This window comes from Calonectris borealis, chromosome 6, assembly GCF_964195595.1.
Source record: "Calonectris borealis chromosome 6, bCalBor7.hap1.2, whole genome shotgun sequence".
Lineage (NCBI taxonomy): Eukaryota > Metazoa > Chordata > Aves > Procellariiformes > Procellariidae > Calonectris > Calonectris borealis.
Window position 1 is genome coordinate 23,714,818 of NC_134317.1, and position 27,296 is coordinate 23,742,113.

Consider the following 27,296-nt stretch of genomic DNA (forward strand, 5'->3'; position numbering starts at 1 on the left):
GGGAAGAGAAGGCTTCGGGGAGACCTTATTGCAGCCTTTCAGTACTTAAAGGGGGCTTATAAGAAAGATGGGGACAAACTTTTTATCAGGGCCTGTTGCGACAGGACAAGGGGGAATGGTTTTAAAGGAAAAGAGGGTAGATTTGGACTAGATATAAGGAAGAAGTTTTTTATGATGAGGGTGGTGAAACACTGGCACAGGTTGCCCAGAGAGGGGTAGATGCCCCATCCCTGGAAACATTCAAGGTCAGGTTGGACGGGGCTCTGAGCAACCTGATCCCGTTGAAGGTGTCCCTGCCCTTGGCAGGGGGGTTGGACTAGATGACCTTTAAAGGTCCCTTCCAACCCAAACTATTCGATGATTCTATGTTTCTTTTTTCTCCCACAAACTATTGCATACTGGTTGTTACTAGTTTCAGCTAGCTGCTTGAGAGGCAGCTGTGCTTTATGTGTGTGTGACACTTCACAGAAATATAGACAATGTAAGAATTTTTTTTGGCTGGAAACCCTTATTTTGCAAGTAAATATGTCTACTGGTGATTTTGTGATAATACTCATGGGGGACAGTTGATACAGGAAAAGAATTTGCTTTATTCAGTTTTTAAAATAAGAATCTTTACATTTGGTTACCAGAACAGTGTCTGAGGTGGGCTCGTTAGAGTGGCCCTTTTATAGGAGAAATAAGGCCTTTGTGGGAATGGCTTGTTCTTGATGAGAGATTTGTTGGAGAAAAACATTCTCAGCTTCAAAATGGAGTATCTGGCCAAAGAAGTGGAGAGGAGGAGTGCATGTTTGCACAGAGCCTGGAATAGTTCAGTGAACACTTGTTGGGCCAGGAGGGATCTTGCTTTGTTTCATGGGTCGGAGATATTAAGGTGCCCGTAAATTCAGCCAAACAGTGGCACATGACTGGCATAAAACTGAAGACAGCCTGAAAGCACTTGTATTCACTGTTTTGGGGGTTTGTGGTCATTTTAGTAACAATGCTTTTCCCACCCTTACCAACAATTTCTAGTAAGGCAAAAAATACCCAGCTTGACTCCCTGATAGAAGGATGGTTTTTGCAAAACTGCCAGGCATCTGCTGGTTTTTTTATTTTTATCAACTACTCTCAGTGAACATTACAACAATAACAGCAGTAATAACAATACATTTACTGGTTTGCAGGTCCAATAATTGCAGAACTATTACTGCTTTACAGTCCCCTCCCCCTTATTTTTTTTTTAAGGAACAGTGCTGTGATGTAGCTTTTCATTCATCTTCAAATGTTTGCACGTCAAACCTCTAGCAACATGGTGAAAATGCTTCCCGATTCTGTTGCCTTCCTCTTCTCTAATATTTCCTGTACAGATCCCTTGAAATTATTTCTCTTTTGCTGCAGATTGCTGGTGGGAGCTCCTCGGGAAAAGGCCTTTCCATCCCAACAAGCCAACAGAACAGGAGGGTTGTACAGCTGTGACATCGCATCTCCAAATACACACTGCACACGTGTCATATTTGATGAGGAGAGTAAGTTCTTCAGCGCTTTTGTTTTGGATCGAAACAGTTGTCTGATTCTTCTTATTTGATGTGGTCCTTTCCAGAGGCAGTGTATCAGACAGTTGCTTCTGTGGATTTATACGTAACTTTTTTTGCATCAGAGTAAGTTGTAGCTTAGTTGCTAAGATAGCATGAGGTGCTTAAATCTTGGTAGATTTGGATGTTCTTATTCTTACGTAACTTGATGTGACATGAAGTAATATGCTAGAGGTGTTCAATAAAATGGATGTTGTCAGTGATAAAATGTACGGACACTGCCACCTGCAGACTGTCTCAGGTACTGTATGAAGTGCCTGTCCTGACGGGGACTTTAAAAAAAGCGGGGGGGGGGAGGGAAAAAAAAAAAAAAAGAAAAAAAAAAGGTAGTTAACTGTTAATATTTGAAGCTGTATTATGATACTCTGCAGCTGACCCGAAGATGGAGAGTAAAGAAGACCAATGGATGGGTGTAACTGTCCAAAGTCAGGGGCCAGGAGGAAATGTGGTGGTGAGTCTAAAGGACTAACTTATAAAAATGTTTTGGGTCTACGGTAAATGTGCTGAATGGTCTGCGTTTCTATGCAGCTTTCTGAAAGGTAACTTTCCTATGTTTACTCCTGTCATTGCTTGTAAGGATGGACCTAAATGTCTCCCTAGCAAAGTAAGACACTTGAGTTTGTAAAAGCTTTAAATTATTTTTATAACTAACATTAGCCTTTCTTGATAACTGTTGTAACAATCTAGGATGTACAGTTCTTTTTCAGGGTGTCCACTTATTTTTTGTGATATACACATTGTTTCTTTTAAGTATCACTGGTTACAGAACTAGGGAAGAATAGTGTGATAAGGTTGTAAAAGTAGCAGGCTGTCATCAGCCTTTTCCAAGATGATCAGCCTCACTTTAATTTTCATCAGGGACTTTGGTTGTGTTCTCCTATGAATTAATGTGGCCATTGCACTGCAGTAAGACTACTAGCTATTCTTTATTTTACACAATACAAAGGTATTCTTTATTTTATACAATACAGAGAGAAAAAGCTTTCAGGAGTTACCAGAGAATGTTACTTTTTTAGCTCTTTCTCAGTTAAATAAACCTCTCATGGTGCTGCAGGATACCAGCTACATCATAAAATGGGTGTGCAGTGAAGCTTCCCCATCTAATTATATTCTTGCAGGTTAATATCACTGCTTCCGAAACTGGAGGCAGGCGACTTCAGCGTGTGAATCGGGAGTTATTTAAGGATATAGAGGCAGTAATCACTTGCTTCAGTCTGCCTCAGAACCCAAAGGGGGGAAGAGCAGATGGAAAGAGTCCTGCTCATTGAATAATTAATCATCAACTAGTGCTGTCTTGTCTTTTCTGAGAAGGAACTTTTCTTTGTAAGTGGGAAATACACTTTATTAGATGAGGTGTGGGCAGCCTGAAGGTCACTGTGCAGCAGGGCAGTACTGCAGTGCTCCAAGTGTGGAGCAGCTGGGTGTTTGCTTAATATTTAAGCCTTGATAGGAACCATAGAAAAGGTATGTCAGCTGAGAAACCTGGCTTGCTTGTGCTCCTCATACAGCTACTACATCTGGTTCTGCAAAAGCACTGCTGGCAAAGGGGTTTGATTGTTCTACCTCTTTTTACAATAGTTTGGTGGCTACAACGCTTAACCCAGTGTCTATTCATTTTTTGTGTTAAATATTTGATTAGAATTCTGTTCCCAGGTGAACAGTCTAAAAGGTTAAGGAACAGGTTGTGCTCGGTGCTGCTGCTCTGCCCTGGTGACAGTTCTACCGTAAGTGGAACATCCAACGTAGGAAGTAGGAACAACTTCCCTCCCCTCCCCTTCACTGGAAAAGCTTTCAGCCTCTGCTTTCTGGCACTTTTCTGGAAGGGATGAGCTCTGAATACTCTCAGGTAGATGGTAGTTGAACCAGATTCTCATGTCCTGCACAAGCGTGTAAGTCATTTAACTGACAGCTGTGGGGAAATACAGCCACTTCTTTCTTTGTAAGAGAGAGTGTGGTTCTCTCCCCACTTCTTGAAAGAGGGGGATTATGTGTCAGGGAAGGCTTTAGGGCTAAAAACCCTAAATCCCACAGAGAAGAGAGATTAAACCATGTGGCCTTCCTTGACCATGAAGCTGGTTGCTCTGTCTTGTATCCATAGATGCCCAACTTTTCCCATACGTTGCCCATAGGGAACAGTGGACTCTCTCTGCATTGCAACATGGATGTGTCTACAAGGTGACTTACTTACAGGATTGCTTGCATGAAGAATTGCTAAAGGAGACCACCCTTCTTTGATGACTTGCATACAAACATGCAGAAAGCATCACTTATTATTTCTTCTATCTTGCAGACATGTGCACATCGCTATGAGAAAAGGCAGTATGTAAACACAGTGCAGGAAACCCGGGATATCATTGGAAGGTGCTATGTGCTGAGCCAGGATCTCACTATTAAGGATGATATGGATAATGGAGTATGGAGTTTTTGTGATGGTCGTTTAAGAGGCCATGAGAAGTTTGGTTCCTGTCAGCAAGGTGTTGCTGCTACTTTTACTAGAGACTATCATTATATTGTGTTTGGTGCCCCGGGCACTTACAATTGGAAAGGTACGACCTGGCTTCCTTCCTGCCTACTCTTCCCATTTCCTCTGAGATTGCTCACAAGGGTTGCATCCTAAGTTTTAATTTTTTTTTTTTGGAGGGGGGAGGGGATAGTAAGGATCTAATGATTTTACCCTGTTTTCACAAAATGCTCTGCTCCTGTATCAAAAGTATTTACCAAAGTCCCTTTAAATATCTTTGAAGGAGTACTTATGAATGGATAATGGAACTTTGCACATATGTACAGCAAATTTTTCCCTTATTAGTCTTATGGTGGGATTGAGTGCTTGCTTTGAGACTTCCATACTGGAACAAATTACTAAATTATTTTAAAGTTATTTGACCAACGTTTTTTCCTGCATTTGAGCAAATGTTAGATAGCTGCACTGAGATCTTTGTTTATCCTGCAGTATTCTTCACTTTATTCTTTGTGAAGCCTGTGGAAAGTAGTACTTCCCAAATTAAACACTGGAGATTGAAGGAGGATAACTGAACAGAGCAATACTACATATATTCGTACGTAAATCCATGGATATCCATGTAAAATTCCATGGATAATCCGTCTGACTAATAGCCAAGTACTCTATATCATCTAGGAGATATTCCAAAACTTAAGGGAAAAAACCCATAGATTTTCTCTGTTAGTTTATATTGAGAAGCATCTAAATGGCCAGCTCTGTCTCTCTTTCTCAAAATGATTTTTCCTGTCGCACTTCATTACACCAACAGCTGTAAATACTTCCCTCTTTAGAACATCTGATCCTCGAACCATTACATTTTTTCCCCTCGTACACCTGTGCCTGCTCTATGAACCATGCAAAATCTTTGAGTTAAGCTCTGGCACAAGGTGTACTTTAGTGAAAACTTAATCTTCCACGTATCTGTCAACAAAATTTGACCAAGCTGAAACAGCATATTGAGTTCAGACACTGTTTTACTTTAATTGCAGAGAAGTGCTATGACAGTATATCAGTCATAAGAGTACCCTTTTGTATCGTGGAAAAACATGTTTGTGCTTGCCAAAATGTTAAATATGCCCGTTGATAAAAGGGAAGCACACGTTTTATCAAACGATAGCTCTTTTCCCCTTAAATAATGTTTTCTAAATATATCACCGGAGTTTGTCATAGCTGAACAGTAATTTTTTTTTTTTGTATTCCTGTGTACTTACCTCCCTTTTAAGACAGGCTTTATGAGGTTAAGAGCTGTGGGATGAGTGTCGTTCCTGACCAAGTTGGTCCCATGTTTTTGTTGAGAATTTTCTTAGTATCCCACGTTTTCCAGATCATTGCATGGCCTCTCTGTAGAGCAGCGTGAGATTCTGACACACAGATACAACTTAGAAATTCATTGCCTTTTGCAAACACTTTCACCCAGTGCACTATTCTGTGTTTGTCCCATTTAAGGAGCAGTCACTATCTCATTCATTGTAATTAATGTTAGTTGGGAACCATTTATCTGTTATTTTTCTCCCTTACCATTCATTTGCTTTTATTTTATCATTTCATTTCTTCAGGGGTGGTTCGTGCAGAGCAAAAGAATCAGACATTTTATGATCTGGGTATCTTTGATGATGGGCCTTACGAAGTTGGTGATGAGAGCCGCCAAGATAAGAATCTAGTTCCTGTTCCAGCTAACAGTTACTTAGGTAGGATTAAGTACATATGGTGAATCTCTTTAGGCTTCTTAAACATTTGTGATCCCAGCCTGGTGCAATGATACGAAATGGGAACAGAAAATCCTTCATTTGTGGACCCTGTAACATGTTAACCATTTTGGATAATTCACATGTCCCTCCACATTTATGGGCCAGTTTTAAGTGTAAGATGATACTCTGCTGAGGTACCTAGAAGAGCTGCTAACATAATGAGAGATTTAAGAGCAGTGATGAGGACCTACAGATTCTCAGGGAATGATTATAATCGCTCTAATGGTTAAGTACGTGTATGGATCCATCCAGCGTATGGATCTGTAGTCCTCAGTCACAAGGTCTCTGCTGTGTGATATCAGAAGGTTTATCAAAATTTGAGTTTCTGGATGTAACTGTTAAGACTGCAGTTTCTCTCTCCTGGTAGGTGAGTGCAATTTTTTATTCTTCAAGTTTTTAAAACTCTAGTGGCCTTTTTACAGGCCTTTAAAATACCATAATATGAGTAGTGTTTATATTTTAAGTGTGTGTGTGTGTTGCAGGAGGTGAGACTCCTGCACTTTGTGCATGCACAAAAGCAGAAATATGTCCTTAGGCCAGTGGATGTTACTGTACACCAGTGAGGTATGTTGGCGCAGAGGAAAGGCTTCAAGTGTAAAGTGTAAAGAACCTTTCTGTTCTAGTGCAGATTTCTGTGGTGTATTGATCCACTGCTTTTGGCATATGCAACAAATACAATTTTGGTAACTTGAAACTGGAATTTCTGTGTGAGTGGTGGAAAGCTGAACAGATGGGAAGGGCATTGCTAATATAAAAAGTAAAAGCAAGTCAAGAACAGAGCCAACTTAGAGTTACGTATCTGTTAGAAGAAATAGAACATAAACCTCTGTTAAATATCAGCAGTAATTACTGGGTATAAAAAAAAAATCATAAGAGCTTACAGTAGAAAGACGAGCTGATTGCCTCTTCTGGTGAAATAATTGGTAAGGTGAGGAGTGCTGTGGAGGTGTCGTCTGCTGTGAACAGAGTAATACTGACTTTTTGCATTATCTCCTAAATATAAATGCTGCCTTTGATTTGTCACAATCAAAACCACTTCCAGGCAAGCCTGCTGTTCACTGGCATTGCTGTTCCCTCTGTTTAGACAGTAAACAAACACGGTTATGGCTGCTTTGCTTAACTACTATTTTTTTTCTCTTCAATCTTTCACTCGTGTTTACAGGTCTTCTATTTTTGACAGCTGTATCTGATACTCATCCAGATCAGTTTGTATACAAAACATTGCCTCCCGGCATACAGGTGGACAAATCGGTGGATGTAATGATGAATAGCTACTTAGGTTTGTGACCACTTGAGATGGCAGCATCTGGTCAGACATGATCTCCAGACCTTTGACATGATCCGCTACCCTCCATCCCCCCTCATCTCAAATACATTGCAAGTAAAAGCATGTAAAAACAGGGATTCAGATGAAGAGTAGCTTGCAAAATAACTGATTTGTCATGCATTTCTCCAAACCCTCTCATCCTTCCCCCGATGGGACTCCCTGAATTTTTCTGAAACTGTCTCACTGTGAATTGCTGTAATTGAGAATTTTCGTAGTGGTGGTGAAGTGTTTCAGAAGGGAGATTTCTATCTGCTGGCCAGTATCTTTCTTCCTTGCAATGTGCGTAATTTTCTACTTTGGCCTTTATAGGATATGTTGGTATATGCAGTATATTCTGTTAACTCAGTTTTTCATGGCTTTTAAAAATGCATTGACTTTTATAAAGAATATGTAAGACTAAATTCATTTGAACATGTCCTTTAGGGCTGCATTAAATCAAAATTGCCAATTTCACCATTACTGGTAAGGTGATTCTCAAATACTGTATACATCATTCATGTACAATACTGCGCTTGTGCAGTACATTTTGCATGTTTGCAATAGAATGATACTGACTTGTACTTGGGAAGTTTTATAATGATTTTGCCAGAGGTGAAATACTCGAGCTATATTCAAGTGGTAAGGTGTAGTCACTTCAAAGCCGGTATGTTTAAAAATGATCTTGTATTTGGTGTCCGTGAAAAGCAGATCTGAGTGAGCAATGAAACAATACGTCTTGTGGGGGAAGTACTTAAATGTGATGTATGGAGGAGCGTAAACTTGTAAACATGCATTCACCAGTCCAAATAGAAATGTAGAATTCCCAGTATATCATACTCTGTTTTAGACAAAACTTCTATTCAATATACCACTTTAATATAGTAGGGGAATTTGTTTTTCCTATTAACAATACAAACCGTTAGTTTGGTTGTTTATATTTTATTTCCTTCTCTGTTAAAGGTTTCTCTTTAGACTCTGGTAAAGGAATTGTCTCCCAAGATGAGATGACTTTTGTGTCTGGTGCCCCAAGAGCCAACCACAGTGGAGCAGTTGTGTTACTGAAAAAGGAGAAAAATCAGAGAGCGCTTTCGCTTGAGCACATGTTTGAAGGAGAAGGGCTGGCCTCCTCTTTTGGCTATGATGTTGCTGTTGTGGATCTCAACAATGATGGGTATGGCCTTGGTAACTCCTGCTGCCTGTATAACGAAGGGTGGCAATCTGGTTTATTTCTGCTTTGGTTTTTCACATTAGCAATACAAGGAATGCCAAATCCCATCTTCCGTGTTTTACTGGAGGAAATGGTGACCATCTCAGAGAACCAGTCAGGACACAGTCTACATTTCCAATTATGGAACAGGGTTTATTTCAATTTAAACAATTAGTGTAAACAAAAAAGAAACAAATCTCGTAGGGAAGTGGTGGAGTCACCATCCTTGGAGGTGTTTAAAAGACGTGTAGATGTGGCGCTTAGGGACATGGTTCAGTGGTCGACTTGGCAGTGTTAGGTTAATGGTTGGACTTGATGATCTTTAAGGTCCTTTCCAACCTAAATGATTCTATGATTCTATACCAAAGCAGGCCCTAGAAGATCCTTGTATGTCACAAAGGAAACATAATCAGCTTGTAGTATCAGCGGAGCTGTGGTTGCTCAACCAGTTTAATGTACTTTTTAGTCGTTGTTCAGCAGCTCTTTGGCTAGCTGACTTTGAGACCACAGTCTGATCAGTGATTTTTCACAGTTCTTCTGTAAACGCACTGCTTCTTTTTCTTTAATTCTAAGATGGCAAGACATTGTTGTTGGAGCCCCACAATATTTTGACAGAAGTGGAGATATCGGCGGTGCTGTGTACATCTACATTAACCAGCAAGGCAAATGGGAAGGAGTAAAACCTATTCGCTTAAATGGAACCACTGACTCCATGTTTGGTCTTGCAGTTGAAAATGTGGGGGACATTAATCAAGACGGATATCCAGGTGAGTGAAAAATGATTACAATAAAAATGTATGTGACTTTTTTGCTAATGCCAGAGTTGGAACATCTTACCCTTATCATGACTGCAAGCTGCAGAAAAGAGTACAAATGATTTTAGATGTTGCAACTTATTTTCAACAGATATTGCAGTAGGGGCTCCATATGATGGTTTTGGCAAAGTATACATTTATCATGGATCCAAGAATGGAATAAATACAAAACCAGCACAGGTAATGAAATAACCTTTGCTATATATAATTAGTCTTGCACAAAATTAAAGGAATGACAGGGCTACCCATCTTCTCCTTTCCATTACTATTAGTGGGGTGGTGGGTATGCAGAAAAGCCACAGGACCCTTCCGAGATTGCACTGCTGACCAGAAAGATTAGGAATTCTTGATTTTAACACACATTTTTCTTTCTGGGGCAGTCCTTTGGTACTAGTAATATGTAGAGAAGGAAAAAGGCATATAGATGCCTAAGTTTTGTTTTTTTGAAAGAAATTTTGGGATTTGAAAATAATTAGTTTCTTCATTTTCTCTTTCGCTACTACTACTTCACTTTCTTTTTTAATAAAAAATGTTTACACCTTTTTCCTTTTTTTTCTTGAGGACCACTGTGTTCAATCTGCAAGGTGAGAATGGGAGATTACACTTCCTAGAATACTGTTAGAATACTTTTCTAGAATACTTTTTCAGTTTCAAGTGTCTATACTGCATAAATACTACAAATAAAGATAAGATGGGCAACATTTCTATGCAAAACAGTAATTTCTGGTACTCACCGCTATTGCAAAGTAACTTCTTGGAAGAAAAGCAAATCATCTTGGCACTTCAGCGTCATTTACCTGAACACAGAGGTCCTATTTCCTTCTCTCTTTTTTTTCCTGGCCATAAGACAATGATGTTCACTTGTTATTTATTTCACTTTTACAGCTTTTAAATGTCTGAATTGCCTCAATCTGTTTGCTCTTTAGATTCTTGATGGTGAAAAAACAGGCACCAATTTCTTTGGTTACTCTATTGCTGGAAACATGGACCTGGATAAAAATTCCTACCCTGATATTGCTGTTGGTTCCCTTTCAGATTCTGTATCTGTGTTCAGGTATCATATACAGAACTGTAACTAATTACACCAAGGTTTTGGTTTTAGTTTTTTAAAAACGAACTGCTTAGAAGTAACAAAAAGCTGTTTGGCCTTTGGAGTGTATTTTTCCTTCCAGAAGTTGGAAATTGTGGGGGCAAAAAAAGAAATCCATAAATTGGTTTGTTACTTTATCCCCCTCTTCTCATTGAGAAGCTGCCTTACTATCAATACAGGGTAAGAGGGTGAACGTGGACAGTTGCTGTGGAGTGCTGATGTGTGTAGTGTATCTGTACCCACACCCTGTGGATGCCCGTGTCCTTTGATGGAATTAAGGGTGATGAGTAATTCTTTTGCCTTAAGAAAGGAGAAGTTAAGTGATACATTTGCTAGAGCTTTTATTTGCTGCTGTTATATAAATCTAATCCTGCTTTATTGAAGATAGAACAAAACCAAACCAAACCCCTCTTTTGTAGCTGAGGATCCAAAAGCAGTGAGGCATATGGCCTTGCTGAGGTTGCAGTGGGGTCCATGAAACAGCTGTGAGGAAGCCCTGCAGATAGGATCCTTTTGGATTTCTGCAGCACATGCCTTAATTAGGGATGAGGTCATGGTCTTTTACAGACCTCTGCTTTTTTTCCAGTTTAATGTACTGTTAAGTTGAATCACTAGTAATGAACAGGAAGAGGACTGTCGCCTCATCAGAGCTGTGAATGCTGCATCAAGTTCAGGTCTTCAGTGGTTGCTGTCAGGTCCCAAAGGAGGAGGAGCAGAAAGTCCAAAACTGGTTATCTCAATTTTGGAGATGAAAACAATTCTACCTTTCAGGCCGAACGATCTTTCCTACAATTTTTTGATGATCCCATCTCTAAGGTGTACAGTATCTGTGTACATAATTGTTCTTAAATACACTGAAACAGCACCCAACAAAAGCAATTCGTATTGCTTGTGCAAGAGAACAGAGTAGGTGGAATAGAAGTTGGTTAGATTATTAAGTGTTCTGCTTACTCAAAAGGAGCTTTAATCATTTGCTGATAAGGGCAGTACAAAAACTTTTACAAAGGTGAGAATGAAAACCTTTATGGTGATGAACAGTGAAAGGGGTGGCCCAGTTAAAAGAAATTTGCTAGAAAAGGAGGAGGTGGCTTACTAGCCATTTTAAACAACCCTTAGATGCTTCAACAAGAGTGGGATCAGCTCATTCGTTTGTTCATGTGAACTGTCTTTTCTTGTCCCTTCCAAAAAGGAGGAGAAAGGAAAAGTTGTCAGGCTGAATTACAGTTACATGCAGAGGAGTCAGGAAATGAAAACATCGTTTCCCACAGCCACCCAGGCTCCACATTAAAGTTGTTGTGAACATTAATCTGAGTGAACTTCAGTACCTACCGTTGTTCACAGGGGCTGAATTACCATTGGGGTGGGAACCATCACTTTGAATTTTCTGGGTTTTATATGTGTAGAAAATGACAACCACAACATCACATTACCCTGCTCCCCTGTCAGGCATTTAATACAACTATAGTTGTTTTTTGTGACTTGCTTTGCTTAGCTTTAAGTAGTTTTCTTTTGTTTCTAACCATTATCAAAGCCAAACTCTGTGTTTCTTGGGTGTCTTTGTTGCAAATCAGTGCAGGCATGGAGGGCATCTGAGATTCACATGAACTATTTCATTAATCTTAACAGAAACTTTTCCTTCTTTTTTTACCCCTTCTTTTCATTCCCCATTTTTCCCCCAAATGAAGATCTCGGCCTGTGATAAGCATTAGAAGAAGCATTACAGTACAGCCTGACAGAATTGATCTAAAGAAAAAGAACCCTGAGGACCCTAGTGAAATATGGTAAATTTTAAAAAAATTATTATATCAGAAGCCTTAGTGTATTGAGTTTTCTGTTGTCAAAATTCGCTCAGTCAGTGATGATGTTAAAGTGAAGGGATATGAGTCATGCAGGTTAAGCAAATGTATCTACTTTGACTTCCTGAATTTGCTACAACTACTGTGCTAAAGACAAGGTGTGGAATAAGTTCTGTTCATAATACCAATTTTTGAAAATGAATGTCAGTTTGCCGCTTAAGACTTTTAACACTTACAAGTATCTTGAACAGCTTTCTCACGAGTAGAGATGTAAAAGCAAACACCAGAAAATATTTATTCTAATTGCTTATTAACCATGTTTTCCTGTTTTGTAATTCAGTTTAGTAAGCAGCAAATTACTGATAATATCAGTCAATGGTTAAAACTTTTCAGTCTATTGGACCATGTCTTATTAAAGTTAATATTAAGTTCTTGGCACTTTTTACAGGATGGATGTGAAAGCATGTTTTCAATATACTGCAAACCCCAGTGACTTAAATCCAAGAATAAGTAAGTTTTGAAGATAAATATTTTTTATCTGTTTGTCAAGTGGTTTGGTTTTTTGTTTTTTCTTTAAAGCATATCGTGGAAGAATAGTACTCAAATTACAGTGACTCAGACTGTGACTGTCAAATTTAAAATGTGACTCAATACTAAGGTCAATCAGCTGTTGTACTGGCTGTATTCAGAGTAACACGTATTTAGAGTCAAGCTGGTGTGTTAGGAAGTTCTGTGGATGGCAGACTGAACTGAAGCTTTCTAGGTAATGTAACTGCCAGTGAGCAAATGGCTGCCATACAGCCCAAAACCATTTTGCCTCTCTAGGTTACTGCTGCTTTAGAAAATAGTTTTAAAAGCCCATTTTACATATCATTAGTAAGCATTATTTCTTATTGGCGTCTTACCCTATAAGACAGTCTGATGAAAATGGTTTTATGGAAATCAGTAACTGAAATTAAAAAATCTTTGTATTAATAGGAGCCTGGAACGCTGTGCCATAAATACATTTAAAAATGTAAAGCATTAATTTCTCATGTCTCCTGTTTTCTTCTTGTTACAATGCTGCTGTTACTATACCTCAGAAAACTGCAGAATTTTCAGAGGAAATGAGAATAATTTTAAGCCCAAACCTCCTCTCCTCCTGTGTTGTCTTGAGTTTCTCAGTTACTTGTAAAATCCATAGGATGTGCTTGAATAAGGTCCTGGTCCTTCAACAGGTCAAGCGCTTCCAGCTCACGTGTGCCTGTCTTCATGCTCCTGAGGCTTGGCATGCTGGGTGCTGTTCCCAGCCTTGCAACATTAGTTGCAATTACCTCAGTGAATACAGAGATGATTAAAAGATGCACAGAGCTCAGATCCATCAAAACATGCCTCAGCATACAACTAGAAAACTCTAGCCATGCTTTTGCTTACAGTGTTAAAATTAACAGTGTACCTTGACCTCAAAATCCTGCTGTCTGCTTAGGTGGTATTTGGGACAAAACAGAAATCAAGGACAGCCGAGTCAGAGTATGGACCAAGTTTTGTGTATCGGCCCTCTGCTGGCTCGCAGCAGCAATTACAGCTCCTCCAGCCAGCTCTCCATGCTGGTAAAGCAATGGGGTACTTTGGAATAAAAGGATTTGGTTTAGAAGTTTCCTTTATATCCACGCACAGGGTACCTGGCCCTCAACTGGAGAGGGACAAAACTGACAGATGGAGAAAGTTTTGTAAACAACTGCAAACAGCTTGTGAAGCCCAACACTGGCTGAAACAGTCTTCTAGAATAATGTTGTAAGATCATACCTGGAGAAATTGAAGTTCTTTTTAATAAGGCAAGGGTTCTCTTTTATAGTGACCTACTTTATTTCTTCATATAGAGATCAACTATACATTTGAAGCAGAAAACGAGAGGAGGCAGTTAGGCCTGCCGTCTAGGGTACGGTTTAAAGACCACCTGTCTGATCAGTTTACTGCAAGTACAACCCTAAGAGGGCAGAACTCAAAAGAGTGTGTGACAACCAAGCTTGTACTGCAGGTAAGGCAGAGAATTTTTATTTCATTTAGATCCACTTAAAACAAAAGCATGCTCTTTTTTCACCTTCATGGTACCTTTGTATATAACTTAAAAGTCACATGCAATATAAAGCTTCAAAACTAGAAGAGTTTTGTAACCATAGTTAAGTAGTACCTTACTATTCCCTGCACACACGCTGCTTCCTCCTGTTGCCTTTCTTACAAAGTATGAATAAAAGTTGTAGCCACTGCAGCATGCTCTGGAGGCCAGTAGAACTAATTTAGAACAACAGAGAGGGAATAAATGCCAAAAATGGAGAGCTGTTTCCAACAGAAGTAATTGTTATCGAATTTAACAGTGTGACTGGCTAGGAAAAGAATTTTAACCCACAGGTTTCGGAGGGGATGAATGGGTAGGTCAAGAAAGCTTGGTATGTGCTCTCTGACTTGGCTGCTACGCTGGCCCTTAAAGGTGGCATTGCTCCAGGAGCTGAACAAATTCTCTATCTGTGGGCAGCAATGAGCCAGCCTCCAAGGTTGCTTTTGACCACAGCAAATTAACTTGTGCAGCAGGGAGCAAGTGTGTTATTTTACTGTTGTAGTGTGAATTTTACTTGCCTGGGTTACCATCTGTTGTTCCTAGGAATTCTTAATGGTGACAGAAATCACCAGATTGGGAAGCCACGGAAAAAACCAGACAGTAGGGCTAGACTCCTTGTGTTCTTGCACATTTTTAGAAAATGCTGCGTTTCTGTATAGTGAATAGTTTCAATACTGCCAAATGTAGCAGAAAAGATTTTGCTTTACTGCTTGTTCTAAAATGTATATCAAAAGCTAGTCTTTGCATTGTTTTTTCTTCTCTGCACTGTACACTAACTATGCCATTTAAAATATTTCAACAGGAAAAAATTAAAGATAAGCTACGCCCCATTCCAATATCAGTCAGTGTTAAAATTGCTGGCCTGGAGTCTAGCTTACTGTCCACAAGAAAAGAGAGAGCACTTCCGGATCTTATACCAATTCTAAATTCAAATGAATCTGAAACAAAGACCACAAAAGTAAGCCTTTGATATCACATTTTCCCATAAATCTGCACTTTGATAAATCACTAAATTTTAACGACTGTAGAAAGCTAAATTATGACCAAAGGAAATAACTGGGGTGGCACTGGACTTGGAACTACTGGCTTATATTTTATATTTTGTTATGAACTTCTTACAATATGTTATGAACTAGATCCTGTGTTTCTTTTGCAACAAAAGTGAAGCTTGTGTAGCTGCTAGTTTTTTCTTCTTTCCTCAACAAGTTTAGGAGGAAATGTACTTTTGATTAGAAGTGGAAATCCATTGTCTCCTGCTGTGAACACTTGTCCCACATTACAAAATAATGTACAGTCTAATTCTTCTGCAGCTAGGATGCTGTAACAGCATTAGAGCTCTGCCGCAGGGATGTAAAAGAGAGGGAATATCTCGGGTAAAAGATCTCATTTCCTCAATGCTCATTGAAGAATCAGACTTAAGGATGTTTTTCCTGATTGGAAGTGTACCTCTCACTTAGAATTATCCAACTCTGCCTTTTAGTTACAGTTAAAGTTTTAAATTATCAGCATCAAGGGCTACGTCTCACAAAGAAAAACTCTCCTGACAGGCAAGAAGTAAGAGTCAGGTTAAAATCTTACTCTATCCAGGAAAGTGTCTCTGAGTTCCCTGTAGGATGCTTTATGCACATCAGAAAACTTGTTTTAAGCCAATGTCATGTGGCATGCAGTAAAAGTGCTTTGGTTTTATTTAGGTGGAGTTCTTAAAAGAAGGATGTGGAGAAGACAATGAATGTCACAGCAATCTGAAACTTCAGTACCGGTTTTGCACTAGAGAAGGAAATGAAGACAGGTTTACTTATTTACCGATGTAAGCCTTGATTAATGCATTGCTAAAATTCAGATTATTAACAAGTGCTTAAAAGAACTTTTAGGAGAGGGTTTTGGGAGATAGAGCAGCTTTGTTCTGTTAGTCTGGCAAACACAGCCCTGTGTAATAGTACTGATGTGACAGGGTGAGGACAGTGGGGGAGTGGGGATGAGCTTTAGAAGAGGAGGGGTGATACAGAGTCAAATGGATACAAAGTGGCCACAGCTGTGCAGGTGTGGGCTAAAAGTTAGGAAAAAAGGTTTCTAACCCTTGGAGAAATGAGATTCTAAACCTTGCAGTAGTTTATTGTGTGTGCTACTGTTAACTATTTTTGAGATGAAATTTGATTGTGAGTAGGACATGATATAATATAGTCTAGTAGCCTAAGACACAGAGAAGTCAACAGGGAAATCATTTCACCGTAAGACGCACCTAACGCCCCGCTGCATCCCTCCTCCCTGGAGGGCCAGTGGGAGGGCCAGTGAAATTAGAAAGAAGGTGTAAAACAAACAAAAGGAAGTATGTGTACTTACTGTCAACAGTCAAGTCACCTTCAGCTGAGTGCCACAATCCGACTCGGAAGCCAAAAGCATATATACTTTACAAGAAGAAAGTACGTCAGTAGATTTATTCAGAGAAAATTCATCACTATTAAACATGAGCCAGATGCAAGTGCTGGTTCAGAAATACTATAAACTCTTGACTACTTGAGGGCTGTATCAGTCTGTTCTGTCTGCTAACTGCTGGCCACTTTCAGAGATGAAATACTGGTCTAGGAAAGAAACCTACAACCATTCATGTGTTTATGGTCTTACAGTAATTCTTCCCTAATAGAGGGAATTGCATTTGGGTAAACCCATAGTAAGAAGCAAACTTCCATGCACATTTGTTTTCCTAATGCATGCAACCCTGTATACTCTGTTTCTGTAGTGAAAATGGCATGCCAGTGCTTGTTCTGAAAGATCAGAAAGACATTGCCCTGGAAATAACAGTGACAAACAATCCATCCGATGCAAAAAATCTACAAAAAGATGGTGAAGATGCATATGAAGCTAAACTAATTGCAACTTTTCCAGACAGTCTGACGTATTCTGCATTCAGGGAGATGAGGGGTTATCCTGTAAGTATTTTTAAGAGAAAAGATATTCAAATTTTTAAATATTTTCAGCATTTTTTTACTTCTAAATGTATTCTGTTTAATCAGGAAAAACAGCTAACATGTGGCGCTAACCAAAATGGTTCTCAAGCAGAGTGTGAACTTGGAAATCCTTTCAAAAGAAATTCCAACGTAAGTTGCACCTATTTTACTCAAGTTATAAAATCTGGTATCTGACTGCAGTCGTCCAAAGTTTCTGTGTGTGTCATAAGCGTAGATTTGATTTGTATCTGTCTTTTTCACTCTAGAACTTGATGGTGTATTTCTATAATACTGCATATATTTTTTATAAAATGTTTACATATTTCATGTATGTTCTTTCTTGTTTAGGTAACCTTTTATCTGATCTTGAGTACCACTAAAGTTAATGTTGATACAACAGACTTGGATATTAATCTGAAGTTGGAAACGTAAGTTTTCTTTGTGCGTGCGCGTGCTGTGTTTTTATACGCAGTTGTAAACATTTTGAATTAATTTGTTCGATTCACAAAAGCAATTTAATAGTAAAGTGAAAACTGCTAAATTTGTAAAATAAACAGCATTGTTTCCTTTTCATTGTAGAACAAGCACTCAAGTTAATTCGACTCCAATTATAGCTAGTGCTAAAGTGGTTCTTGAATTGCTTTTATCACTCACTGGGTAAGTGTTGATAGCGTTAACAAATGGGGGGGGGCTGGGGATGACAGTTCTGCTGCAGATTTCATTAAAATCTGATTATTCTCCTTCCCCACCCCCACCTCAACAGAGTTGCTAAGCCTTCTCAGGTATATTTTGGAGGTAACATCGTTGGTGAAAGTGCTATGAAATCTGAAGATCATATTGGAAACCTCATAGAGTATGAATTCAGAGTGAGTAATTTAGATTAATGCCAACAGCTGCTTTTAATCAAATTAACAGCTTCTCTCTTCATGCATATGAATACCTGGAAAATCTGCTAGATTTAAAATTGGCTTTTCTTGTCCCAAAATCCTGACTCCCTGATCAGAACATGCAGTCTGACTGCAGACTAGAGCTTCTTTAGGCCTTGAAGTTTTATGATCATATTTTGAGGAAGTGGCCTGAGGCTGGCTGTACACTTGTTTTTCAGAGTAGTCCGTGCACATTCAGTTGTACAGCATAAAACCTCATGCAGGTAGGGAACAGAACTTACACCCAGAACCCTAACTGTGGCACGCCCCGTGTTAGCTGATGCACACAGACAGCACGTATGTGTACTTACTGCGTGCAGGATTGAGCAGGCACAAGAAGACACTGCGGGAGCCACGTTGAACGCGTGGGTCTATTTCACTCTTTTGATCTCCTTCCTCATGAATAAATCGAGGAGGCTAAGAGAGACGATTTGGTTTATCAACAAGAGCGTTGCTTTTTCTACATCATTAATGCAAGCCCTGCTGTCTTTGTACGTAATAATTTGTCAGGATTAAAGTCCATCTCTGTCAATCCTTTACTTCCTTCTGTACCTGCATGCGTGTATTAAAGTAGAAGCAGTTAGAATATCTGTTTTAGAATTTGCTGTCATGAACTGTAACACCAAGAAAGCAAAAAGTAAGTTGGGAAACAACATCCAGACTTAGGAGAGCAAGAGCTGGTTATCTTTCTGTGTCAGAATTCCTCATAAACTTGCAATTTGCCTCAGTTATGTTAACTGAATGATTTGTTAACTCTAAATTGGAGTTGTTGTTGTTTCACATGAAGATAGATTTCTAAAAATCAACAATTTAAAGTTCTTGTTAAGGAATTTTAATCCTTGTATGTTTAAACTCTGTATTTACTTGTGATCCAGCTGTGCTTGTTTCAGTATATGCTTTGTCTTTATACTCTGTTTCGACTGTCTGTCAGCTGCTTTTAAATTTCCTGTTAGTTGCATGCTTAAAACTTGCCCAAGTCAGTAACACTTTCAATTGAGGAGAAAATCCTTTCAAAAAGTATTTCACAGTTTGAAGAATGTTTGTTTTAACAGGTAACTAACTTGGGCAGACCACTGAAAACATTTGGTACTGCTTCCCTGGACATCCAATGGCCGAAAGAAATTAGTAATGGCAAATGGCTGCTTTATTTGATGAAAATAGATTCCAAAGGCTTGGAAAAAGTCTCCTGTCAACCCAAGAATGAAATCAATAGTTTGCATGTTGCGGTATGTTACTGTCTTCTGTTCATGAATTACTACAACATGAAAGCACCGCAGCATGTGAGAGTAGGGCATAAAAGCTTGTGTCCAGAAGGATTTTTTTTGTCTTAAGCAGCTCACAAGCACAATATATGAACAACGTATCAAGGGTTAAGCTAATGAGGATAACATGCTAAAGGATAGATGCTATGTCGTGGTGACTCTTTTTGCAATGGGCACTGTTTGTTATATGCTCTTACGGGATGAAATTGCTGTTAGCTTTAACACATTTCATCAGCATTGTTGATATCTGATTGAGTTCTTGCACAGAAAACAATAAACAACAGTAAACATCTCCCCAGCCTGGGGGAATTCCATGTAATTTTTTAAAGAGAAAGGGCTTGCACTTAAATTTACTGATTTACAACAAATATGATAAAAAGAATTTCTCAAGCAAGAGTTTCATAGCCCTTCATTATGCCTATCTAGCAAGATTTTCTTCCTAAACCCTGAGCCTTCATTTTCCTAATTCTTTTTCATATAATCTTAAGATCATTTGGGAGGAGTTTTAGTTTTCACCATTAAAACTGCATTATTGTCAGATCACTACATTAGTTAATAAAACTTTCAGTGAGTATAATTAGTATACAGTTAAAAAAAATGCACGATCTTATTCTTTTAACACAGTAACAGTAATACCCTTTATAAAGAACGAAAATGGAAATAGCATTGAAAGCTTTATAAATCTAAAACCCCCTTGACTTATCAAAGAAAGTAGTCACTTGACTTTTCTTTAGGTGATCTCAAATTCTAGTAATTGTCCTGACTCTACTATTAGCAATAAACGTAGATAAGTTGGGATATATAATGATGTCACTCGTGCTAATCTTGGAACAAGAAAACACTCAGTGAACTCTTGTTTCTCTGCTTGTATGGGGTCAGAATTAAGAGCTACTTTGGATAAACTACTAAAACTCTTCCTACTCTTTTTTTTTTTTTTTTTTTTTTTTTTTTTAAGGAATCCCATAACTCAAGAAGGAAACGTGAGGTTGCAGAGAAGCAGATTACAGACAGCAAGACATTTTCTTTATTCTCAGAAAGAAAATACAAGACCTTGGTAAGCATATTGCACTAACTATATAGTCTTGTCAGATACCTCCCCCTGCACTTGTAAGAGGGCTTTTCTGAGTTTGGCAGGGTGAAAGAAGGTATCTTTTTGCTTTGTTTTTATCTTAAATCCAAGTATCGATACTTTTAAAATTTGACCATTTAGATTATCTACTGATAAGAGAGAAATATGAAAGAATTTATGCATAGTTATCTACATTAAAATACAACAGGTAATAGCATCTTCATTGTATTTTCCTGTTGCTGTCAGTACAAACAGATTTTGGTTCTTGCACATAAATATGATGCATATAATCCAATTTTTAATCGGGGGGTAGGGGGCTCAGGTGGGTGGAGGTTTAAACAATTTGTGAGAACATGTTTTATTTACATGTAGAAATTTGTAATTACAGGACTGCAATGTGAATGCACACTGTGTGGACATAAAATGTCCCCTGAAGGGTTTAGACAGCAAAGCATCTATTGTGCTGCGTTCCAGACTCTGGAACAGTACTTTCTTAGAAGTAAGTCCTCTTACCTGCCATTTTTGGAAGGTCAGAGTTCTTTCCTGTTCTGTGTCTAATGTCCATATTTTATTTTGAAACAGGAGTACTCCAAAATGAACTACCTGGACATTCTTGTTAGGGCTTCAATCAGTGTTCCTGCTGCAGCCAAGAATGTTAAACTCACAAATGAAGTTGCTCAGGTAGGTTAAACATTTAATGCTAACCATATGTTACGGTTGTGATGTTTCCAGCTTACCTCAAAGACTGAAAAAACCCAAACAAACCATTTTAAAACAGAAGTAGCTAAAACTTTAGCTTTTTAACGGCGTTATTGATAACTGAATTATTGATATTTTTTACCTTTTAATCGGGTTGGAAAAATTCAATACCATATTGAAATTATACCAGTAGAACTTTTTCTTGAAAAACATTTTGTAGATGAGAGAGATAAGACATCTTGTTAGAAAAGAGGTAAGACTGTGTAACTTGCAGCTTTATATTAAACATGGATGTTTTTGAAATGCTCTTTCCTTCTTCATGTTTTCTCTCCTTTAGGTGCGTGTTACTGTCTTTCCTGCAAAACCAGTAGCACTTTATACAGGAGTACCTTGGTGGATCATCTCGGTGGCTATTTTTGCTGGAATACTGATGCTTGCACTGTTGGTATTCTTACTGTGGAAGGTGAGTTTTTATTGATCTGGTTATTTTACATTTCATGGTCTACAACTGACAAGACAGCAAACTAATTAAGCAAATCATAAAGTATTTTGGTTTGTATTTGGGACTCAAAATAGAGCAAAACTGCCCGAACTATACATTACCTTTATAAGTTTCTCAGTTTTGCAACATTTGGAATGAAAATGGTTACACAGGAAGACTTGTTATGAAATTTTTCTGTTTGCAGTTCCTCAAAAGGAAGTATTTTGAGCTCTGGCCGAAACTTGAGACAAATGTTGAGAGACCATAGTTACTTTGATATGGATGGATACAGCTAATTGGGGCTTCTGCAGTTAGGTGTAAAACTTCATGTGAACCGTCTACAAATGTTTTAGCAGGTCTTTGTTCTCATAACATTAGAAATACCATTAAACTGATGGTAGATGAAAATAACCAAAAGGTACAAATATAATCCATAGCCAAGTGTGTTGGTAAATTTCTGTAGTATTGGCTTTTTATCTTAGAAACCCTAAAGGAGTAAATAAGTGCGTATAACAAAAGGTTAACAATTTGCAAAAGAAAAAATCAAGTACCTATTTTTCTAACTACCTTTGGCATTTTTACAACTAATTGTGGTTCCAAGTATAACAGGGCAGTCCTTTTATTCTTAGTTTTTACAGGCATAGGCAGTTAGTATTTGCTGTTATGGGATAGCAGAAAGTTACTAAGAAAGAAGAGATGAAGAAGAATAGCCTATCTGTCACTTACTTTCTTCTGGAGAAACTGCAGCAATTGGCTTTGCTGAGGAGCTACTATTTGCTGCAGGTTACTTCTCACGGGATAGTTCTGACTTCCCTGTTTTCTAGTAAATGCTCAGCCCCTGCTGCAAATCTTCCTGATGAATTAATACTTTGGGTGGGCTGTTAGGTTATAACTACTAGCGATTTACTGCACATGAAAATACACACATTTTCACACACGCGCACATAGCGCAAAATGCTTCTTTTGATGACACACACTGTGCCATCATATGAAGGACAATCATGGTACTTCAGACAGTTACATGATTGGTTTAAGACAAATGCTTGTGTTGTACAGGTCAAAGCAGTACTCATTTTTGTTCAACCCTATGTTTTTGTCTATCCTGTGCACTAGTCCACAAACAGGTTTCTGTATAGACTTCTTTCTGCTCTTCACAGCCAGCTTTAGTTGCTGTGGACATACTTTATAGCAGTTTTTTCTTAAAAACAAACAAACAAACAAAAACTGCAACACAACAAAAAAAAACAAAACCAAAAAACCAAACACCCAACAAAACCAGATGCATTACAAATTTATCAAAATGCCTCTAAAATAATATTCTTTTCCTCAGGTTATTCTATTATTTTACAGATCGAGTTAATCCAAGAAGTTCTCAGATCTAGAAATGGCTGAGTTCTTGTAATATTTTTTTTTTTTAAATTTTTTTTTAGGCTTGTGAAGGGATAATGGGAAGATAGTTCAGAGTTAATTTAAGTCACTTCTAATAGGTTTGACTTCTTCCAGTCCACAAAAATTGACTAAATACCTTGCTTCCTTGTAGTGTGGTTTCTTCAAGAGAAATAAGAAAGATCATTACGATGCCACATATCACAAGGCTGAGATCCATGCTCAGCCATCTGATAAAGAGAGGCTTACTTCTGATGCATAGTATTGATCTACTTCTGTAATTGGTAATTGATGATACTTTTTAATTTTTAGCTGTGGCACATGCTATGGTTGCGGTGGCTAACTATGAAGCTTTTACTGCATATGTCCTATTAACTTCTGAATTTCAAACTATCGTACTTGCTTGCTTATTCTGTCGATAGATTTTCAGCTTTTGGTGCATGTGAATAAACACAGGTGTTTACCTTGGTCTAAAATGTTTTTTGTTTATTCCTTTAGAAAACATCTTGATCTGTTGCAATGATTTTTAGTTTATTTTTTTAATTTATGTTTTAACAGTACAAGTAAGTTTTTAAGCTTGAGAGATGGTAGTCAACACTGCAGAGTTAAGATTTAAGGCTAAGGCTACGTGGACAATAGATAAACTTACTTTACTAACCTTTAGTGCATGCTAAAAGATACATGTTGCTTATAATGAAAGGGGTTTTCATAATGAGAATGTAATTGCTGTGGAAACATCTGTTTTCCTTCAATTCTAAGGTATACTTTTCTAGGAACACACTTTCCTCTGCTGAAGCTACTAGATGCATGATGATTTATGCTTCTAGCAACCTTTACTCAAGATATTACATGCATGTACATTATATTAATATGTGATGCTTCGGATCCGGGGGTGGGGAGGAATTTTTAACTAAAATATGTCAAAACAATGTTTAATGAAATCTTAACTAAGAGATGGCTAAAGATTTGGTCTATGCCTGGATGTAATTTTTTTTAAATTCCATTCCATGTCAGTTCTAATATTATTAAAAAAAAAAAACCAAACAAACCAAACCAAACCCAAACACCAAACAAAACCAACAAACCCACCACCCCAAACACTATGAACAAAACCTTGCCACTTCAATCTTTTTTTTTTTCCGAGCAGTATCTAATGACAGCTGGATGGCACAATGTCTCTTAACCTTAATCTTGACATCAGTGACCCACAGGCATGTAAAGTTGAGTGTCTAGCAGTTATCATCTTTGTAACATTGTGGCCATAACTCCATTTTGTTTTGAAAATTAATTTCACTCCATTCCTCAATAGTTAAAAATCAGTTTTTACAGTGGCTTTGAATAAAAAATTGCAGGGCACAAATAAGCTGTACTAGATTTCATCTGGGGAGACGTGTGTTGTGGCACATTACAAAACTTTCAAGTTATGTCTGTGTTTGATCCTATGGCAAACTAAGCAAGACTCATGTTCTCATACTGCATACGTGTAGTTAGTTCAGGTGACTATCGTTGAGACGGTGCTTTGAAAAACAAGGCCCTAGTGTAACTTTTCTTGAAGGTCCTGGAAATCATTCTGTAGATTTTTAAAGGTAAATCATGTCACTGTACAGGAAGATACTGAAGTACATACGTACCTTTGATTCAGAAGAAGCAAGCCTTCCTGAACTGTATCTACTTCTTTGTGTAGCATTAAATTCTCTCATTATATGAATAACTAGCTTTATAAGAAGACTTAAAAGACTTGTAAAACAAATTTAGAAAGTTAGTGGAGGGAATATTTTTAAGATATTAGATTACCGGATTGTCAGACTATACCATTTGTCTTCAACTGCTGCTGGAACAACTAATGTAGACCTGCTGGCTCACATTTTTATAGCTACACACACTACATTTTTGGCTTACATATTTTTGTTTTCAATTTTCTTACCTGTACGTCTCTGCAAAAGAAGAATTTATTGCCTCTATAATTGTAGTACTTTGGCAGCAACTTAAAGCTAAACTGTTCTTTTTCTTCTCTGCCCCAGTGTGGGTTCTTCCAGCGTTCTAGGTACGAAGACAGTGTCCCCCGATATCATGCTGTAAGAATTCGAAAAGAAGAGCGACAGATCAAAGATGGGAAATGCAAAGACCTTGAGACAAAACAGTGGTTCACAAAATGGAATGAAAATGAAAGTTACTCTTAGGGAAAAATTATTTTCATCCACAAAGTTCAGATAGAGTTTAATGTTTTCATTAATGGAATACTGATGGAGTTAGACCTACGAACACTATGGACATTCACCATTTGATTGTACATATTACTACTTACATTGAGGCTTTTGTTTGCACAGCTAAAATTGCTTCAACAGACTTTATTTGCATTATTTAATTTCCAGACTGCCTCTTTTCCCCTTCAAATCTAACTCACACTTTAGAAGATACTGTGTTGGTTTGGGGTCTTTTCTGCAAAATATGCAAAACCACTATGGCAGACCTTTTCCTGTGATCCCAACCTTCTTCCTAGGTAGGCAAGGAATGCATGGTGAAGGTCAAGAAAGGTTCTCCATCCTTCCCTCAATGCATAGTCCATTATAAACACACAGTGGCCTTAACACACTTTGTTCAAGTATAATTTGAAGACCTGCAAATCTACTTTAGTCATAAACTTTGCCTGCTGCAGTAGTTCAGCTTAACAAAAAGCATCATCTTAAATTACATATGCAATAGGTCACCTTGCTCTGTTTTTTTTTTACTTTTTTTTTTTTAAGATCAGATTGTGTGATTCTTGCTCACAACAAATATACACAGGTTTTTTTTAAAAGAGAGGCTTAAATATTAGATGTACTTTTTGTATATATATATTTTAGTCATTTTGTATTTATTTTTGTTACAAATCATTTTCTCTGACTAACAGTTAGGCCAAAGACTTAACTGAACCTTCAAATCCACTGTGTTTTTGAACTTCAGATTATGAGACCTGAGGCTTTCACTGCATTTTAATAAATCACTGAAGGTGCCAATGCTTTCTAAAAATGTAAATATTTATTCCAGTGATGTGTATGGGGGCTTTTTTCCCTGATACTTGTAACTTTATGTAATAGGAATTATCAGGTCTTGTAACATGATTTGTATATTACTTCAGACTATTTAACGATTTGGACACCAAGCAGAAGTAGGGTTTTTTAGATATGGTTTTATACTTACTGCAAGAAGTGAGAGGTTCTCTGAAAACCGCTTTCCAGCTTCATAAGGACTTCCTGTTTGGCAAAAGGTGTTAACTACTGCAACTGTTATATAGCACTTGAAGGAGGCTATAAATGCCTAAATTACCTTAACTGTGCGGATCTCAGCTGATCCACATTGAGACTACTGAATTGTCTTGAATACCTGAATGTTGATAAAAGTAGAACCACAATGTTGTGTTTATCAGTAATCTAGTTATTGTAACATAACTGGTAAAACTATTTAAAGAGTTTACTTTTTTACCCACGTTCTAAAGCGTTGGTACTATTTAAGAATGAAGATTTAGTTCACAATTGTTTATTCCACGTGAAACAAAATTCCGCTCAAAAAGTATGCACATTAATTGCTAGTAATTTGAACTATGCAAAAAACCTCTTGGTACTTTTTCCCCCATAGGGTATAAACCTGCTAGGAGGGCAGTTGTCAAGTGTCTTATTTTTACTACTAGCTTTGAACATACCTTTTTGGAAGGTGTGGTCACCTAAAAAGTTATCATTCTAGAAAGTGCATTAATTTAATAGATGCTTTTTCCTCCCACTAAATAATCTCAGTATGTTGTGACCCTTATTTTATGAACACTTACACATGTATTTAGCTGTTACCCAGTTTTTGAGCTTTTAAAATTCCAGCTTATTTGCTGAAAGGCTCAGCAGCATCAGAAGCCAGGTGAATCAGAGGCTAAAAAGCTTGACAAATAAAAGCAGATTGTGGCCCTTGCCTAAGAACATGAATGTATTAGCAGTGTTAAACTAAAAGTTCTCAAAAAATAAGTCATATTACTGGTATAATTTTATTTCAAACTTTTTTAATACCAGTTAGCAATGCTACATCATTCCATGATTAGAAATTACCTGTGGATATTTGTATAGAAGTGTGAAATAAATTCTTTTTTTTTAATTAAACATTGTTTTGGTAATAGTGATTTCTTATCATAATTAACTGAGGTAGCCATAGTTCACTAGAAGAGCAAGCTGAAAGTTGGAAGCTTAGTAGCCATAGTTCACTAGAAGAGCAAGCTGAAAGTTGGAAGCTTTAACAAATTGTCTCATTCTTAATAGTGTCATAACTCTTGGTGCCCTCCCCCATGCAAAGGGGCAGGTAAAGGCAGCTGCAGGAGATGATAACACAATCTCGTGCTCGCAGGCTGGCTGCTTGCTGTAGTTTCCAGCACTGGTAAG

At 37.9% G+C, this 27,296-nt stretch overlaps 1 protein-coding gene and 1 long non-coding RNA gene across 7 annotated transcripts in view; one reads left to right on the forward strand and one right to left on the reverse strand.

Annotated features, from left to right (window-relative positions):
- ITGA6 (integrin subunit alpha 6) overlaps positions 1-27,020 on the forward strand; it is a 47,615-nt gene extending 20,595 nt beyond the window's left edge. The window contains exons 2-26 of one of the 3 annotated variants that reach the window (XM_075153253.1): positions 1,381-1,508; positions 1,946-2,025; positions 3,865-4,120; positions 5,631-5,762; positions 6,985-7,101; positions 8,089-8,299; positions 8,909-9,102; positions 9,242-9,330; positions 10,077-10,204; positions 11,926-12,021; positions 12,485-12,546; positions 13,896-14,053; positions 14,934-15,089; positions 15,823-15,938; positions 16,869-17,058; positions 17,143-17,226; positions 17,425-17,504; positions 17,656-17,733; positions 17,840-17,942; positions 19,055-19,228; positions 20,220-20,318; positions 20,722-20,832; positions 20,916-21,014; positions 21,370-21,495; positions 24,921-27,020. In XM_075153253.1, the coding sequence (XP_075009354.1) occupies positions 1,381-1,508; positions 1,946-2,025; positions 3,865-4,120; positions 5,631-5,762; positions 6,985-7,101; positions 8,089-8,299; positions 8,909-9,102; positions 9,242-9,330; positions 10,077-10,204; positions 11,926-12,021; positions 12,485-12,546; positions 13,896-14,053; positions 14,934-15,089; positions 15,823-15,938; positions 16,869-17,058; positions 17,143-17,226; positions 17,425-17,504; positions 17,656-17,733; positions 17,840-17,942; positions 19,055-19,228; positions 20,220-20,318; positions 20,722-20,832; positions 20,916-21,014; positions 21,370-21,495; positions 24,921-25,079 (3,226 nt within the window). In that variant the 3' untranslated portion in view covers positions 25,080-27,020. Of the gene's footprint in view, positions 1-1,380; positions 1,509-1,945; positions 2,026-3,864; positions 4,121-5,630; positions 5,763-6,984; positions 7,102-8,088; positions 8,300-8,908; positions 9,103-9,241; positions 9,331-10,076; positions 10,205-11,925; positions 12,022-12,484; positions 12,547-13,895; positions 14,054-14,933; positions 15,090-15,822; positions 15,939-16,868; positions 17,059-17,142; positions 17,227-17,424; positions 17,505-17,655; positions 17,734-17,839; positions 17,943-19,054; positions 19,229-20,219; positions 20,319-20,721; positions 20,833-20,915; positions 21,015-21,369; positions 21,496-23,053; positions 23,184-24,920 lie in introns of all 3 variants that reach the window. The other 2 variants (XM_075153252.1, XM_075153251.1) reach the window with 2 other exon arrangements.
- Positions 1,063-26,146, reverse strand: LOC142083602 (uncharacterized). Of its 4 annotated transcripts, none has more exons than XR_012674102.1 (4): positions 26,080-26,146; positions 24,824-25,395; positions 3,763-21,486; positions 1,063-1,846 (listed from the first exon to the last, which is right to left on the reverse strand). It is a non-coding gene; the product is annotated as an uncharacterized LOC142083602 (long non-coding RNA). The 4 variants fall into 4 exon arrangements; XR_012674103.1 differs by having other exon boundaries at positions 1,502-1,846; positions 5,286-21,486; XR_012674105.1 differs by lacking the exon at positions 1,063-1,846 and having other exon boundaries at positions 9,324-9,727; positions 12,942-21,486.
- Positions 27,021-27,296: the final 276 nt, after the last annotated feature.